General features: G+C 37.0%; 1 protein-coding gene across 7 annotated transcripts in view; it reads right to left on the bottom strand.

The window, feature by feature from the left end:
* Positions 1-12,959, bottom strand: part of UPP2 (uridine phosphorylase 2) — a 37,980-nt gene extending 25,021 nt beyond the window's left edge. For 5 of the 7 annotated variants that reach the window (XM_086354000.1, XM_086354027.1, XM_086354009.1 and 2 more), the window contains exons 1-4: positions 12,816-12,959; positions 12,234-12,320; positions 7,416-7,533; positions 1,398-1,556 (exon numbers count right to left, since the gene is read on the bottom strand). In XM_086354000.1, coding sequence (XP_086210126.1) covers positions 1,398-1,556; positions 7,416-7,533; positions 12,234-12,320; positions 12,816-12,832 — 381 coding nt within the window. In that variant the 5' untranslated portion in view covers positions 12,833-12,959. Of the gene's footprint in view, positions 1-1,397; positions 1,557-7,415; positions 7,534-12,233; positions 12,321-12,642; positions 12,757-12,815 lie in introns of those variants that run through there. The other 2 variants (XM_086354037.1, XM_086354018.1) reach the window with 2 other exon arrangements.
* Between the last annotated feature and the right edge of the window lie 6,011 nt (positions 12,960-18,970).

Below are 18,970 nucleotides of genomic sequence, written 5' to 3'. Positions count from 1 at the left end.
TCTACTGAACTCTCTCTCTGTCTCTCTCTCTCTCACATACACACACACACACACACACAGACCTCAGCAGCTTTTGGAGAGGAAGAATTTTCAAAGAAGGGATCTCAACTGGAAATCCTCTTTCTGCCTACTGAGGCTCATTTCCAATTGGCTGACCTCTTTGGGCATGATACATATTTCAGTTCTTTTTCTGACAGGCCAAGAGTATCAGTCACTGCTGTTTTTATATCTGAAGTTTTACTACTTGTTTATGATAGTTTCTCATTTTTATAAATTTTACCTTTTTGTCATTTCCCATTTATTGTGCAAAAAAGGACAAATAGTTGTAGTCTAAAAGTCAAACAAAAGTAAGACAAAATATGCCATGATCAGGGGGTATTCAGTTTTTTCTAATGTAGATATTCTATAATTGTTGGCTAAACAAATACATGAATGAATGGTTTCTCCCATTCAAGTCCAAAGCAGGTTTCATGTGTTTTGACCCAGAGGAGAGATCAGCTTGGCTGTTCCACTAGTGTTGTATAGTTTTCCCTTCTGCAGTCCAGGCTTGTAGCCATGATCATCCATTTTTCCATCTCCAGAGTGATTGAGGAAAAGTAGTTATCCCCTAGTGCAGGAGTCCTATATAATGCAGCTCCTTAGAATTGTCACACGCCATTGTAGATTCTTCCCTTGTCATCTGACGTGGTTAACTGTCTCCTTATGGGGGCTTCAGTGTCTAGATATGTACAGCCTCAGAACTGTTGTTTCAGAAAACAGCCCTGTGGCAGAGAGACCCACTTGGAAGGCAAGCTGGGTACACATACATTTACACTTGGCTAAGTGTATGCTATCCTGGGCCCAAGAGGGAAAGAGGCCTTGTGTTCCCTAAGAGTGCAAGTCATTCCACTTTCATATTGTTCCAGGACACTGTGTGTCCAGAGCTGTTAGCATGTTCTAATACAGGAGAGCAGTTTACAAGGTCTGCACAGAAAAGCATTAGCAGCTTTTCAGCAAGCTTAGTATAGTGTTAAATGGCACCACTTTGGTAACCCTGAAAATCAGACCCTGTGTACTAAAAGCCCAACATTCCCAAAGTTGGATAAGACATAGAGGAGAAAAAAATTGCTGGTGGCTTATTAATCAGTTACAAACTAAAGAGAGGAAGTGTGCTTTGAAGGCTTTTTCCCCTAATTTGCATAGCTTAGTGGTAACTAATAAAGTATACCAAAGTGGCACAGAATGTTATTTTCTGCTCCTAGAACTTGTTCCAACTATGAATGTCACACCTGGACACTTCATTTAACTGTGTGAAAATGCAAAGAAGGAGAGGAAAAGAAACTCCTATATTTGGAAGGTCCTACTTTCTTTTGCTAGCTTGTGATGACTACGTGACATGCAGCTATTAGAGTACTTACACTGATGGAGAGCACGGGACCAATTTTGTACATACAATATCTGTCTGTCCCAGCACAGATATCCTTGATGTCCTCTTCACTGTCCGTCAGTCTAAGCTCCTTGTGCATAAACAGTGCAAATGCTTTCATTCTGTTGGGGCTTCCACCAACACAGACAAACTGATAATAAAAATAAACAATTACCCACCTAAGTACCTGAGATAAAAGGCAAGGGTCATCTTTCAACTTTAATGTTGTTATTTCGTTTTCCAGTTATATACTTAAGGATATATGTAGACATTCTGGGTTAATGTTCATGAGTTAAATAATTGGCATCATTAACCAGTAAATAAGGCAACCAGAAAAAAAGTTTGATGTACTTAATTTGTAAAAAAAAGATAATCACATAATAAAAATAAGTGTTGATTTTGTTCAAGTGGGTGTTTTTGTCACAGAGAATATCAACCAGCATCTTAAGTTTATACAGGCCACCTGTTGTTGGGCATTAGTGGGTTACAGGTTTAACATGGCAATACCGAGGACATGGAATGCAAGTAATATAAGAGCAACCATAGGAGAATGACGAGTTTAGATATGTTTTCTGATTCCACCCTCCCAATCATATGTTTTTATTGTGAAATACACAATGTTAACATGAAACTTAAAAGAAAGCAGAAGGCTTTCCAACTTCTCATTCAGAAGAAATCCTCATGGAACAAGCCTTATCATTGAAGACTAAAAATCTCAGTATGGTATTTCATCACTTCCAATGATTTGGTTTTATTTTTGTCTTATTCATTCACATTTTAACATCTTTGAAATTACAATATGTGTTGCAGTCAAGAGTGTCAAATCTAATAAAGTACAGTAATAAAATTGTCTGGTAATTGCTTGTGCAGTAGCCTGGTAGGGGTACATCAGCCCCAGGGCTGAGAGAGGTGGATGCCAGAGACAGGATGGGCATGACCTAAGTGTAGTGTGGATGAGCAGCCAGCTTTGTGGGGACCAGTGCTCAGCAGTGGGATGATGAGTGGCAGCAGGTATCAGAGACCCAATGAAGCATAGTCCACAGAAAGGTACCAGCTGCAAAGTCATTCTGGAATCTGAGCTGAGTGGTAAAGTGCACAGAGTCTGAAGAAGCCCTGGGTCATAGAGATATGGAAACATAGTGGTTAAAGGACTGCCCTTTGAAGTTAGAGAAGCCTGGTTTTGTATTCCAATTCTGTTTCTGATTAAGAAGCTTATTCAGTGTTATACATGTAATCTCTATGTGCCTCAGATCATCATCACCAAAACAGGAAAAAAAAATACAGTCCCTTTTGAGGATTTTGTTGAGTGTGATAGAGGACAAAGCCAGACACCTTCTGAGTGGTCAACAAATGGTAACTTCCATCTTTCATAGAGCAATTTCCTAGCCCTGCTTTTAGCTTGGTTATGTGTTTCTGTATTTGCATAATTTTTGCAAATGAAGCTGGTTCAAATCCAGCAAGGAAAAGGCAGCTGGTGCTGCCTGACTGATGCAGGCAGTGTTGGGCAGAGCTTCAGAAAGATTGTCGATGAGGTCTCTCACAGGGATGAAGAGTATTTGCCTAAGGAAATACCTAACTGAGGTTGTAGAGTTAGGTGCCCAATTCACAAATGATTTACTGTGAATCATGGGTGGTCCATTACATGATGCATTCTGTTTCCATTTAGCAATAATTCCTATGCCACCCTCATTCTCAATTATGGGATGTAATTACCCTTTTATCCAGGTCCTCTGCTTCTCTTCTACTCTCGTTATTGTCTTTTCTGTGCCTTCTTACAAGGCTCTCGGTTGGGGCCTAAAGTTGGTATGAACTGTAATGAAAGGTAGCTTTCAAGCCTGAGTAGCAAAGAGGATAAGGCTATGGTCTAAGGTGAGTTTTTGAATTATTATTGATTATTCATGAAATTTTCCCCTTGTGGGTATGGATAGTTAAGACTTGGCTCAAGATCTAAGTACAAGGAGGTCATTTTTGTTGTCATTGTTTCCTTTTTACAAAATACAGTAGTTTGAAAATAACCTCGTGTGGTACCATAAATGTAAATTACAGCTATTCAGATTGACCATAAAAGCAAAACAGATGTTGGAATAGCTTGCGGTTTGAATTCTTCTTTGAACGTAGATATTGCTGTAATCAATGGGAATTTCTGAATGTTTCTGGAGACATAAAGATGATAAGTATAGACAAAGGCATTTTTGTTCTTAATGAGTTATTTCTAAATCAGACTTACTAAATATCACCTCTGGACACAATTTTCAGTCTGGTTGCTTTGATGAGAAGTAAAATACAACTGAAGACCACCAACCAACATTAACCTTAAGCGACACTTTCTGTGATTTATGCTCCCCTCAATGATGATGTGTCCTGGTTTTATCAAAGGAGATAAAATTGTGTTGGGAAGGAGTCTAAAGCATTGCAAAACTATGTCAAGGACTTGCCCTAATGACTGCCAGCATGAGCTCACTTTCAAATATGCCTACTGTTTTGAAAGATTTAGGTTTGCCATGTTGTATTAATCTAGTCCTATTTCAGTATATGTATTTCGTATGTTAATAAAGGAGTAAAAAGACTTAAAATACACATATATAGTGGTATAATGCTTTTCCATATTACTTGAAATTTCTAGGGAGAGAATGGAGAGTACCAGTTAGTGATTTTATAAAAGATGCATTTGGAGGCTGAATTTGAGTAGATAACTTCTAAAGATCCCCCACTATATTTTCAAATGATTGATTGAGTCAAGTCAGTACGACAGAAGACATTAGCTGCTCACCAAAGCTATTTCCCCTTCTTTCTGGGTACACTACTAAATGTAACTTTCCGGCCTTCTCTTCAGTTAGATGAGGCCATATACCTGAGTTCCAGCTGCTAGAATGTGAACAGAAGTGATGAGTGTCACTTCGAGTTCTCACCCATAGAAATCTCCCAGTAATGATCCTATAGATTGTCTTCCATGTGTCTGCTGAATGGGTGTTGACACCCAGGCACTCCTTGCAAGGCACCCCTTGACGATGACAGAGCAACAAGATGAAAGAAGTCTGGATCCTTAATCACCAGTTGGAGGAAACCCCCCACTGACCAGGGGCACTCACTGTGAGTGAGAAACAAACTTACATTGTGTTATGCTACTGATATTTTGAAGTAGCAGCTAACAAAGCCCTTTAAGTACAGTAAGTAAGAAAATGAAGAAAATAGAGATCATTTCAATGATTAAAATTTTTAAGTTTTAAAATTTTACACACTCTAAGTTCTTCTTTTCTTTGAACGTAGTAGTATTAATAATGATCATCTCTGTGAAGATAAGGCTAAGTTTTCAGGTGTTGATGGGTTATGTCCTCTCTCCTTACCTAGGATGGCTATCCTGGAATTTAAGTGAGTCAAGCAATTGAACCTAGTATGTTCTCAATCAAAGATAAGAATGTAACTGGAAGGAGGCAAGTTTCTGAGAAGAGCATTAATAAATATATCATACTTTACCTGCTGCCTCTAAAGAATACATTAAACAGCCAGTTCAGATTATTTGAAGCTACATTACTTGCTCCCCAATCTACACAAACACACACACACACACACGTTTGCCTCCTAGCCATCCAAATGGCCCAATCAATAGAGTGGTTCTCTGGTAGAAATGTGTTTTAAACCAGAGCATGTTTTTTTATCCAAAAGAGAATCACTGAAGTGGTCCAGAACCAAGAGGGTTGTGAATTTTTAAGATTGGATAGTGGTTATGACAAAGTATAAGAATGAGTGCTGATAAAAACCTAGTCAGGTAGAAGAGAGAGAGATACCTAGATATGTAAATAATAGATCATGTTCTGTCTCAAAAACATGTCTTTTTAATTAGATGTGCACCTTAGTTTATTAATTATGATGGATCATTTAATTAATCAGAGTTATCTTTATATAAGGGTCCTGGAAAAATTGTGAGGCATGAACCTCAAACCTAACATCTGAATTCAGATAAAGTCTGGTTAATGAGTATCACAGACAGCCTTGATCAATTTCTCTTAGAGCATAAATATCAGAAACAACAGTAGGAATAGAGGTTACATTGAAAAGATGAAGCAAAAGATTGAGGGATGCCATGAAAGGGCAAGGAGTAACTGATTGCAGGGGAGTAAGGAAACAGGCAGGTTACATCAGATCAGCCTGTATCTTCACACCTGTGCCATAGGAGCAACAGGAGGGGAGGAAGCAATTTAACACCTACTGTTAATGAGCATCATAGATTGATTTCTTCACCTCCCTCTTCCCGCTTTCGTTCCTTCTCCTCCTTATTCATGTACCTAATATCCTCCTCCTCTTGCTCCCCTTTCTCCAGTGCCCCTGCCAATTAATGGACTACTCTCAGTTACGATGACTCAAAGAGCCTACCTAGAGCAGTAGGCAAGAATCCTGGAAACTGGACAAGTCCTAGCACTGCCACTATATGGCATAACTTGTTAACCACCTTTGACCACTCAAACTCAATTTCCTTATTTTATGGAGAAAATGAATATCTGCTATACCCACTTAACAGAGGGAATGTGAAGATTTGAGATAGTGGATGTGTGAATTTTCATTTATGTTCTTATAATTGCTAAAGGAGTGAATAAAAGTCAGCTGAAAACTGCACAGTTCTCTAGTAGTGGGACTGTGATTCAGTGTAGGCCTTTTAGAGCACACAAATCTTTTTTTAAGTTCGTATATGGAATAGATAATGAACGAGAGCCTAGTATATAGTACAGGAAACTCTACACAATGCTCTGTGGTGACCTAAATGGGAAGAAAATCCAAAAAAGAGGGGATGTATATATACATGTAGATTTATAATTCACTTTGCTGTACAGCAAAAATTAACACAACATTGTAAAGCAACTATACTCCAATAAAAATTAATTTAAAAATAAGTTTATTCCCTTTGACCACTTCTGTAAATCATCTTAAAGAAATAGACTTATATGTGAAAAAATTTTAGGTACAAAAATATCCATTTGAGCGCTGTTTATGATGGAAAATACTTGAACATGAAAGCCAGTTTTAGTCTATATAATGTATGGCACAGGCACTTGGCATCCATAAAAACTGTTTCAAAGAGAATATTGTAATATGGGGAAATATTAATGACATCAAGTTAAATGAAAAACATAAGATGTAAAGTTATGTAATTCCAACAATTATAAAATCTACTTATTAAAAAAGTTTTATTTTTTTAATTTAAATTTATTTATTTTAATTGGAGGCTAATTACTTTACAATATTGTATTGGTTTTGCCATATATCAACATAAATCCACCATGGGTATACACATGTTCCCCATCCTGAACCCCCCTCCCACCTCCCTTTTAAAAGAAAAGAAAATAAGTTGATGGCATCTATGTCTAGGAGTAGGAGTTTTTCTTAGGTGTGTTTTTTAAAGTCATTATTCTTTTTTATATTTTTCCAATTTTAAATAGTGAATATGAGCCACTTTTATAATTAACATATACATTTAAGATAAAATAAATAATACAGACATACAATTTTCCTAGTAAAATTCCATAAACATTTTTTCTCATAATATTGTCTTATGAGATAACAAAAATCTTAATAATATGAAATATTGAATAATGCTTGTTTTCAGGAAGTGGTAGATCCTATTGTTAGTTCTGTTGAGTTATTTCATGGTTTGATAAAATGAAGATTAGTGAGGTTCATCTATAAATAAAGATGTTAAACAGTGAACTGAATCATAATGAATTCTGAACACCCAGCAGGATTGTCAATAAAGTCAGATTTATCTCTAGGGGCCAGAGAAGTCAAATAACAATGTTTGCATTAGATTTAGTTTGGGAACTTTTGTGTCTTGTTGAGGTGGAAATGATTGTTTATGACATACACAATCTAAATTGTTTCAGAGAATGAGCATGACTTTGGTTCCTATTGGACCTCTGACATTTCTCTAGCCAAAAGAGTAATGTTTATGTTAGGAAAATAAGGAGAAATATCACCAGAAGAAATTAAATTGTTTTCCCTAAAGTTAGAAATATTTTACCTTTACATCCCCAAACATTTCTGGTAGGTTGTGTGTTTTTGTTCCTAAATCCAAGTGATAGAGAACATCTTCATCCATAGAGTCCAGGTAAGGATTTTTAACATGAACAAAACTTTTTCTGAAAAAAAAAATAATAATAATAATAATAGTACAAACATGTAAAGGAATCTGGAGAGATACCACACAAAAGAGAAATATCATTCTACATCTGTGATAACCACAAGCCCAAATATTGGACACAAACCTTTGTTTAGGATTAATTGATTTGTAAGGAAGAAATATGGTATAATGAATAAAAATGGCAAAGATTTGCTGTGCATTTACTGTGTGCCAGGCATAGCATTAGGCATGAAAATTCCACAATGTCATAAAAACTGCATATAATAAATATATTACTTCATTTAATCCTATAATCATTCTGTTAGGTAACAAATACTAATAATTCAATTTGTAAGACACCAAAGCTTACAGAAGTTGAGAAACTTGTGCAAGATCATATAACCAAGAAATTGCAGAGCAGTCATTTCTGCACAGGCAGGCTTTTGCTCCCATGGCAATCCTTCCATACGCTCTGCTGTCTTTTCATCTCTGCATATTTCTTTGTCTCCTCAGCTTTCCATGGGGTTTTGTGTATGTCTGTATCTGAGTGTATGTGTACATGTAATCTGTGAGTCCAATAGTGTCTTTCAGCTCCATAGACCAGTGTTTCTCAAAGTTTAACAAGCGTAAGAATCACTGGACACTTTATGGCTTCTCTTCTAGAAATTTTGATTCAGCAGTTTGGGGGGGTGTGTGTGTGTCAGATTTTGCCTTTTAAACAAGCTGCTCATTGGTGTGATGTTGCTGGCCCAAGGATCACACTCAGAGTAGCACTGCCATTGAGGACTCCATCAACCACGCTGAATACAGCACCTCCTCTCCACGCCAGTGGCCACTGCCCCAGCTTAGACCTCCATCACAGCAGTGCAAGCTGAACCACCAGTTTTTCATCCCTCTCTTGGAAAAGTAATACAAGACATGGAAGTCAAGACAGTGAATTGACTGCTGTTATAGAAATCACCTTAATTCAAACAGTCATATTTATGAAACACATCATCTATATAGATTTTGGTTATTTCAATAATAATTATATACTGCTTTAATTAGTAGTGATAAAAAATTATGTACCCTATACCACAGTGGATCCAGCCAACTTTACCAAGAACCATCTGGGACTTCTCTGTTCTATAGACCTCCCATTTCCCTCCAAATACCTCAAAACCCCTTAACAAAAACCTTGTATCTTTCTATATCTCTGATGATCCTCAACCTGATCGTACATTAAAGTCACCAAGGGGCTTTGCAGGAAACACTGGTGCTCAGGCCCAAATTAATTTAAACTCTGATTATGTTTCAGATCTTCTGGGATGATCTGATGTGAAGCCAAAGTTAAGGATCCTTGTTCTAGGCCTTTGCTCCTGAAACAGCCTTCTGCTACCCTTCTGTTTTTTATTACTGGAATCCTACTTGCTTTTTTTTTTTAAGTATGGTTTCAGATATATATAGATTTTTTTATTGGAGTAAAATTGCCTTGAGTAATGAAAAATTTTAAAATAAACAAATGGGACCTAATTGAACTTAAAATCCTCAGCACAGCAAAGGAAAACATTAACAAGATGAAAAGATAGCCCTCAGAATGAGAGGAAATATTTGCAAGTGAAACAACTGATTAAAAGATTAATCTCCAAAATATACAAACATCTCATGCAGCTCAATATCAAAACAACAAACTCATTCAAAAATAGGCAGAGACCTACATGGACATTTCTCCAAAGACAACATACAGATGACCAAGAGGCACATGAAAAGATGCTGAAAGTGAAAGTTGCTCAGTCGTGTCCGACTCTTGTGACCCCATGGACTATACAGTCCATGGAATTCTCCAGGCCAGAATACTGGAGGGGTAGCTGTTCCCTTCTCCAGGGGATCTTCCCAACTCAGGGATCAAACCCAGGTCTCCTGCATTGCAGGCAGATTCTTGACCAACTGAACCACCAGAGAAGCCCAAGAATACTGGAATGGGTAGCCTATCCCTTCTTCAGCGGATCTTCCCGACCCAGGAATCAAACCTCGATCTCCTGCAATGCAGGTGGATTCTTTACCAACTGAGCTATCAGGGAATCCCTCACTAGGTATTAGAGAAATGCAGATCAAAACTACAATGAGGTACCATCTCACACCAGTTAGAATGGCCACCATCTAAAAAGTCTACGAACAATAAGTCTACAAACAAAAAAGAGGGTATGGAGAAAAGGAAACCTTCCTACCCATTCTTCAAGGTCAAATTCAAATACCATATCCTCTGTGAAGGCTTTTCAAAGCATCTTTCCTCTCTGGTCAGTATGAATTCCTCCCCACTGTACTCCTAAAGCATTTATTTTAGCATTTCACATGTTAATTTTTTTTGCCTCCCCAGAAAGATATGAATTCCCTCGTACAAGCTCTCTTATATATCTTTTTTTAAAGCTTTTTATTTTCTGTTCGAGTATAGCCAATTACTTAATGGCAACCCACTCCAGTATGTTTGCCTGGAGAATTCCATGGACAGAGGAGCCTGGTGGTTCTCAAAGAGTCAGACACAATGAGGACATGTGAGTAGCCACTAACGGTGTTTTAGTTTCAGGTAAACTGTGTAGGGACTCAGCTGTACATATACATCTTTTTTTTTAATTCCTAAATCTTTAAAAATTCTACTAGCTGAATTAAATTTAACTGTTCAGGAAGTAGAACAGAAAATACTATTAATTTCCAAGACATTTAGGATAACAGATTCTTAGTGAATCCGAGTAGATTTCAAAAATAAAATATTCCATGGCATTAGTGCACTTTCAGAATAAGCTTCAAAGCAAAAGGATATCTCCTTTTTTCTCTTTTTTTTATTAAGATTTTTTTTTTTTACAGTATTGTATTGGTTTTGCCATACATCAACATGAATCCGCCACAGGTGTCCTTTCTTCTCTTGATGAAGGGCAAGAGGACATTTACCCACTGTCCCTTGCTAGACAAAGTGGTCAATGAACCAGCAGGGTCAGCAGCATTCACCTGGGCAACTTGTTAGAGATGCAAAATCTTACTCCCTACCCTGGATCTAATGAAGTCTACATTTCAACTAACTGTTTTGTGATTCTCATGCACATTAAAGTTTGAGAAACACCACTATCCACTTTCTCTTCCAGTTTCTATTATGCTTCCTGTCTTACTCTGCCAAAACAGCTTCACTATCTGGATATTTTTCCTTTGGATTCCCAATTGAATGAGTGAATCATTACTCTATAAAAGAGTTCATCTACTCCAGTGAGTCAAACTCTAACTACATATCAGAATCACCCATGGTGCTTTAAAATTAGTGATACTTGGACCTAGCTCCTTGAAAATCTGATTTAGTTGGTCAAGGAGATCTGGGATTTTGTATTTTTAAAATCACTGATCTATTCCACCTCTCCTATCTTCAAGAAGAAATTCTCAAACTGGCATAACCATTAATTATATTCTTTCATGTTAATAATAATACCTCTCATAATTCATTCTTTAGTTTTCCTTGATGTCTGTCCCATTGTCTATGATCCCTTGGACTAGAAATTGGGGGCAGAGAGATGTCTGTAGAAGATTTTTATTACACTGGCTTCATCGAGAAGCATTTCTAAGATGATCATGCTTACCAATGACCAAATAAAGTATTAATTTGGGGTATCATACCAAATTCAATCCAGCATGAATCAGACAATTGCTTCAGTTTTTACAAGATATATATTTATTAAATAGACTTGCATTTACTGTCTTCTCCTCTACCTTGTTTTGCCTTTTTTTTTTTTTTTTTTTTTTGCTAAAACATAAGCCAGAGATGGGTTGGGAATAAAGTCTTAGCAAACTATGACAAGCTACATGGCATGGTCAGTATTAAATATTGTTAACCAAAGTAAAGTGCTGGCTGAGCTGTCTTTCCATTTTACTATTACCTCCATCTTCGTAATTTTTCCTTTTCTTTCTCCTTGGCTTCCCTGAAGAAATGAACACAGTGGAAGGCTGCTTCTGTTTGAGATGTGTAAGTGTAGCATTTTCTGAAATGCTGACCTGATGGAAGCTTTAAGCAGACATTTTACACAACTCTCAGCAAATCAGAGGGAACTTACAAAAATTCCTTAAGCTTCATGAAGATTAATGCTCTATTATGTTCTATGAACCTGGGGCAAGAATTGGAGCTAAATTTGCAGACAGCTTCAACAGATTTATGTCTACCTCTGAGATGAATAACCTACATGGTATTTTATAAGTGAATTCTATGTAAAGTCTATCATAAAGCATATGAAATCACTTTGCAATATGCTGCAACACAGTTAAATCTGCCTTAGATACCAGGAGGCCCCTTTAATTATATCTCAGATACAGCACATAGTCTTGGAATTAAAGACTGAACTCCACACTGAATTTCAGGCTGAACTGTGAATTTGTTCATTCAGGCAGGTTGGTTCAGCTTTTCCATGTTTTTTGGTGAATTGTTTTGCCCCCACTTTCTTTTTTCTTTAATTGAGATGTAATTGACATATTGCCCCACTTTCTTAAAGATGAGCTAAACTCTCCCAAGAACTGAGGAAAGAAAATGCCACTGAGAAGAAAATTGGCATTGTTTTTGCTTTGTATTCTGAACTGCTTTCCAACTATGTGATCTCTAAACTTAAGAAACTTACATAACTGTAGAGATCCATCTTCTGAACATTTAATATAAAGTCCAAAGAACCTCCATCTTGTCAAAGTCAATAGAAAAAAGTCAAAATTACTCACCCAACATATGTATTACTGTCAGATCTCATGGATGTATTGGAAGCAGGTAAAACTGAAGCCATACTTTGTAATATGAAGATAGTCACTCTTAAGTTGATAACAGAAAATAAAAATATTGTAATTTGCTATTCAGTTACAGATCAAATCACGGTAGAATGATGTTAGAATGCCACTCTCCCTTTAAACTCGTTTTCTTCTGAAACTGCTAATGGAACTTTCCCCTTAGCTTTCTAAACTCCCTTATCAATTCAAAAATATTCCCCCTGACATAGCCTTTTATACTATACCCCAGCTCTCAGGGCAACATTTCCCCGAGAAGATAGGCCCCCTTTGAAGGTGTGGCATCTATCTCTCTCATAGGATAGGTTGGTTGATTTGTTAACTGTTGACCAGTGCACCTTATCCTTACATTTGGTCTTGGTCCAATATGGGTTTGGGGTAGCACACAGACTTATTTTCTTTAAGACAACTGTATATGGTTTCAAGTCCTCCACTGATTTCTATAACAAATCCACCAGGTTGTCTCAAAATGTATCCGGTACACGTGAGAACTTTCAGTTCCCAAACATTTCATTTTCTTACCCCATCCTGCCTCTCATCAACTTGTTTTCATTCTTTGTGATCACAAGTGAGAAAAACACACAAAACTCAGGACCTCAAAACACCCCTTCATTTGAACTTTGCCCGTTCAAATTCACACAGAAGGTCTGATAATTAAACAAAACCTGTTTCCAGGTACTCTTTATTTAGCTAAACCCAAGGCTGCCTGTGAAATCCAATGAAGCAGCTGTCAGAAATCAACCCAGGTAGAATAACAAAATACGGACTAATATTTTCAGAAAACAGGATATTTCTGTCAAGAAATCCATGAATTCACCAGGTTTGCTGTTGTTTATCACTTTATACTTCTACAGACAGAAAATCTAAAAGACGTTAGAGGAACTTCATCATCCTGTTTCACTTTTGGCTCAGCTCCAGTGGCAATCAGTTGAGGTTCTATGCTGGTGAGAGCATCAGGAATATTAATCTCATGACTTTCAAGCAAACTGGAGCTTCAAATGTCCATAAATGCCCAAACAGCACCAGATCAAGGCACTCCATAATGTGCATGGATTTCTCTGTAAGAATGTGCATAACAGCGGATAATCAAATGCCCATATCTTTAAAAAAAAATTTTTTTTGGAGTATAGTTGATTTACAATGTTGTGTTGAGTTCAGGTGTACAGCAGAGTGAATCAGTTATACATATATCCACTTTTATTTAGATTATTTTCCCATACAAGTCATTACAGAGTATTGAGTACAGTTCCATGTGCTATACAACATGTCCTTGTTAGGTACCAAATGCCCATGTCTTAATTGGGGTCTGCATGTTAGAAGATACTCCTCTTCCTGGTGACAGTCATTGTGGAAAACTCCTCAGATTCCATACTGGCTTCCTTTGGTCCATCTTAGTCAGCTAGCAAAGTTTACTGATTGAAAAGGAAAGGCCATAAATAGGGAACCAATGTAGCAGCCTGTCATTGCCACCACTAAACATACATTTGTCACTTTGGGTATCCAAAAATCCCCAGGGAAACTGAAGGTAATGAAAACTTTGAAGCAAAATAAGCCTGCATATGTATGTTGCTTGTAATTTGGTACAGTAGTTCCTGTTTGTAGTTTATAATAACACGTATGTCTCTGACCTCATGACCTACCTCAAAGTGGTCTACTTGCTGCTCTTTCCCAATGCTCACTGACAGTGTTGAGACTCAGCATGCCCACTTCCCACTGCTGGGACCTTCCCACTTATGTTTAGTATTCTGTGCTCCTCTCAATTTACTGTTGAGTATAATGAGGAGGAACCCTGCACCCCTCACCCACTGCCGCCAATTCCAGTGTGGCATTTACCTCTGGTTCTGACAGGTGAAAACATTCACTAATTGGAAAAATGCTATATAATTAATTATTCCAGTGAATTAATTAGGCCAGTTGACATGTTGATTTCCAGTGCAATTTCTGTCAGCCAATGATCTTTTTTCAAAATTATAGTTGATTTACAATGTTGTGTTAGTTCTTGGTGTACAGTAAAGTGATTATTATACACAAACACACATATATATATTCTTTCTCATATCTTTTGATTTATAGATTATTCTAAAATATTGAAAATATTTTTCTGTGCTATACATTAGGACTTTGTTGTTTATCTGTTTTATTATGGTACTTTGTATCTGCTAATCCAAAACTCCTAATTTATCCCTTCCTTAATTTATCCTTTCCTTTGTGGCAACATGGCATGTTTTCTATGCCTGTCAGCTAATGATTTCTTCACTGCCTGTGCCAGGTTAATGCCAGCAAAGATTTATGGACCCCATATAACAACTCTCCGGGACATTACACAAGTGGTCATCATCTTGGTGGAATGCAGAATAGTCTTGTTCAGTCTATGAACATGGAGTACTAATTCATGTCTTCTGAGTTGTCTTATTTTCCCTAGTTTTCAATATTCTTAAGACTCAAGCCCTTTCTTATGACAGATTGGTCCTTGATAATTTTTTAAAACTGCCTGTATTGCAAAAGGCCAGTCATCCAAACAAGAACAGGAAAAGTTTTTGTTTTTAGAAAGCACACACAATGCAAACTCACACCATCAGTGGGTGTTTTGTGAGCAGAGGCCACGTGCCAGGAAGAGCCCATGACTCAGCACAGCTTAGAGATTAGCAGGGGCTGCATCAGCTCGTTCTCCACAGTTCCTGGCCTGGGACAAAGCATTTCACTTCCAACTGTCATCCTGCACAGTAACAGCAACCTCCTATCCTCAGTCTAACAAAAATTTTCTCTCTGCTTTAATCTTGCCCCCAAACCTCTAGTTTTGGAGAAAAGAAGTCAGAGCCCTGCTGTGTAACTGGGTAGCATTTGTGTCTCTCCCCAGTTGATATACTTTCTGCTGAATCTGTGCTATTTACTCATATAGACGTAGGACTACGCATTCTTGCTAAGTCACTTCAGTCATGTCTAACACTTTGCAACCCTATGGACTGTAGCCCGCCAGGCTCCTCTGTCCATGGGATCCTCTAGGCAAGAATACTGGAGTGGACAGCGAGGAAACTCCACAATAAAGAGAACTCCACAAACTGCCAGAATACAGAAAGGACACCCCAAACTCAGCAATATAAACAAAATGAAGAGACAGAGGAATACCCAGCAGGTAAAGGAACAGGATAAATGCCCACCAAACCAAACAAAAGAGGAAGAGATAGGGACTCTACCTGATAATGAATTCAGAATAATGATAGTGAAAATGATCCAAAATCTTGAAATCAAAATGGAATCACAGATAAATAGCCTGGAGACAAGGACTGAGAAGATGCAAGAAAGGCTTAACAAGGACCTAGAAGAAATAAAAAGAATCAATATATAATGAATAATGCAATGAATGAGACCAAAAACACTCTGGAGGCAACAAATAGTAGAATAACAGAGGCAGAAGATAGGATTAGTGAATTAGAAGATAGAATGGTAGAAATAAATGAATCAGAGAGGAAAAAAGAAAAATGAATTAAAAGAAATGAAGACAATCTCAGAGACCTTCAGGACAATATTAAACGCTACAACATTCGAATCATAGGAGTCCCAGAAGAAGAAAACAAAAAGAAAGACCATGAGAAAATACTTGAGGAGATAATAGTTGAAAACTTCCCTAAAATGGGGAAGGAAATAATCACCCAAGTCCAAGAAACCCAGAGAGTCCCAAACATGATAAACCCAAGGCAAAACACCCCAAGACACATATTAGTCAAATTAACAAAGATCAAACACAAAGATCAAATATTAAAAGCAGCAAGGGAAAAACAACAAGTATCACACAAGGGAACTCCCATAAGGATAACAGCTGATCTTTCAATAGAAACTCTTCAGGCCAGGAGGGAATGGCAAGACATACTTAAAGTGATGAAAGAAAATAACCTACAGCCCAGATTATTGTACCCAGCAAGGATCTCATTCAAATATGAAGGAGAAATCAAAAGCTTTACAGACAAGCAAAAGCTGAGAGAATTCACCACCACCAAACCAGCTCTCCAACAAATACTAAAGGATATTCTCTAGACAGGAAACACAAAAAGGGTGTATAAACTCAAACCCAAAACAGTAAAGTAAATGGCAATGGGATCATACTTATCAGTAATTACCTTAAACGTAAATGGGTTGAATGCCCCAACCAAAAGACAAAGACTGGCTGAATGGATACAAAAACAAGACCACTATATATGTTGTCTACAAGAGATCCACCTCAAAACAGGGGACACATACAGACTGAAAGTGAAGGGCTGGAAAAAGATTTTCCATGCAAATACAGACCAAAAGAAAGCAGGAGTAGCAATACTCATATTAGATAAAATAGACTTTAAAACAAAGGCTGTGAAAAGAGACGAAGAAGGTCACTACATAATGATCAAAGGATCAATCCAAGAAGAAGATATAACAATTATAAATATATATGCACCCAACATAGGAGCGCCGCAATATGCAAGACAAATGCTAACAAATGCTAGCTCTTTATAATGCTATAAAGAGATTCATGAGTAGAACTGTCCTTTGGCAAATGTCATCTGTGAATACTGCAATACCATGCTCATCAGAGAACAGATGCCCAATCACTATGAAAGGGGAAATTAACAATATCACAATAATAGTGGCAGACTTTAATACCCCACTCACACCTATGGATAGATCAACTAAACAGAAAATTAACAAGGAAACACAAACTTTAAATGATACAATAGACCAGTTAGACCTAATTGATATCTATAGGACATTTCATCCCAAAACAATGAATTTCACCTTTTTCTCAAGCGCACACGGAACCTTCTCCAGGATAAATCACATCCTGGGCCATAAATCTAGCCTTGGTAAATTCAAAAAAATTGAAATCATTCCAAGCATCTTTTCTGACCACAATGCAGTAAGATTAAATTTCAATTACAGGAGAAAAACTATTAAAAATTCCAATATATGGAGGCTGAACAACACGCTGCTGAATAACCAACAAATCACAGAAGAAATCAAAAAAGAAATCAAAATTTGCATAGAAATAAGTGAAAATGAAAACACAACAACCCAAAACCTGTGGGACACTGTAAAAGCAGTCCTAAGGGGAAAGTTCATAGCAATACAGGCATACCTCAAGAAACAAGAAAAAAGTCAAATAAATAACCTAACTCTACACCTAAAGCAACTAGAAAAGGAAGAAATGAAGAACCCCAGGGTTAGTAGAAGGAAAGAAATCTTAAAAATTAGGGCAGAAATAAATGCAAAAGAAACAAAAGAGACCATAGCAAAAATCAACAAAGCCAAAAGCTGGTTCTTTGAGAGGATAAATAAAATTGACAAACCATTAGCCAGACTCATCAAGAAACAAAGGGAGAAAAATCAAATCAATAAAAGTAGAAATGAAAATGGAGAGATCACAACAGACAACACAGAAATACAAAGGATCATAAGAGACTACTATCAGCAATTAAATGCCCAAAAAATGGACAATGTGGAAGAAATGGACAAATTCTTAGAAAAGTACAACTTTCCAAAACTGGGCCAGGAAGAAATAGAAAATCTTAACAGATCCATCAAAAGCATGGAAATTGAAACTGTAATCAGAAATCTTTCAGCAAATAAAAGCCCAGGTCCAGACGGCTTCACAGCTGAACTCTACAAAAATTTAGAGAAGAGCTAACACCTATCCTACTCAAACTCTTCCAGAAAATTGCAGAGGAAGGTAAACTTCCAAACTCATTCTATGAGGCCACCATCACCCTAATACCAAAACCTGACAAAGATCCCACAAAAAAAGAAAACTACAGGCCAATATCACTGATGAACATAGATGCAAAAATCCTTAACAAAATTCTACCAATCAGAATCCAACAACACATTAAAAAGATCATACACCATGACCAAGTGGGCTTTATCCCAAGGATGCAAGGATTCTTCAATATCCGCAAATCAATCAATGTAATACACCACATTAACAAATTGAAAAATAAAAACCATATGATTATCTCAATAGATGCAGAGAAAGCCTTTGACAAAATTCAACATCCATTTATGATAAAAGCTCTCCAGAAAGCAAGAATAGAAGGAACATACCTCAACATAATAAAAGCTATATATGACAAATCCACAGCAAACATTATCCTCAATGGTGAAAAGTTGAAAGCATTTCCTCTAAAGTCAGGAACAAGACAAGGGTGCCCACTTTCACCATTACTATTCAACATAGTTTTGGAAGTTTTGGCCACAGCAATCAGAGCAGAAAAAGAAATAAAAGGAATCCAAATTGGAAAAGAAGAAGTAAAACTCTCACGGTTTGCAAATGACATGATCCTCCACATAGAAAACCCTAAAGACTCCACCAGAAAATTACTAGAACTAATCAATGATTATAGTAAAGTTGCAGGATATAAAATCAACACACAGAAATCCCTTGCATTCCTATACACTAATAGTGAGAAAACAGAAAGAGAAATTAAGGAAACAATTCCATTCACCATTGCAACGGAAAGAATAAAATACTTAGGAATATATCTACCTAAAGAAACTAAAGACCTATATATAGAAAACTATAAAACACTGGTGAAAGAAATCAAAGAGGACACTAATAGGTGGAGAAATATACCATGTTCGTGGATTGGAAGAATCAATATAGTGAAAATGAGTATACTACCCAAAGCAATTTATAGATTCAATGCAATCCC

The sequence above is a fragment of the Bos grunniens genome, chromosome 2 (genome assembly GCF_055505025.1).
Source record: "Bos grunniens cultivar Pamir isolate PY7600 chromosome 2, Bosgru_T2T1.0, whole genome shotgun sequence".
NCBI classification, from domain to species: domain Eukaryota; kingdom Metazoa; phylum Chordata; class Mammalia; order Artiodactyla; family Bovidae; genus Bos; species Bos grunniens.
The sequence above is the reverse complement of the archived record's forward strand: the minus strand, read 5'-3'. Positions and strand labels throughout refer to the sequence as shown.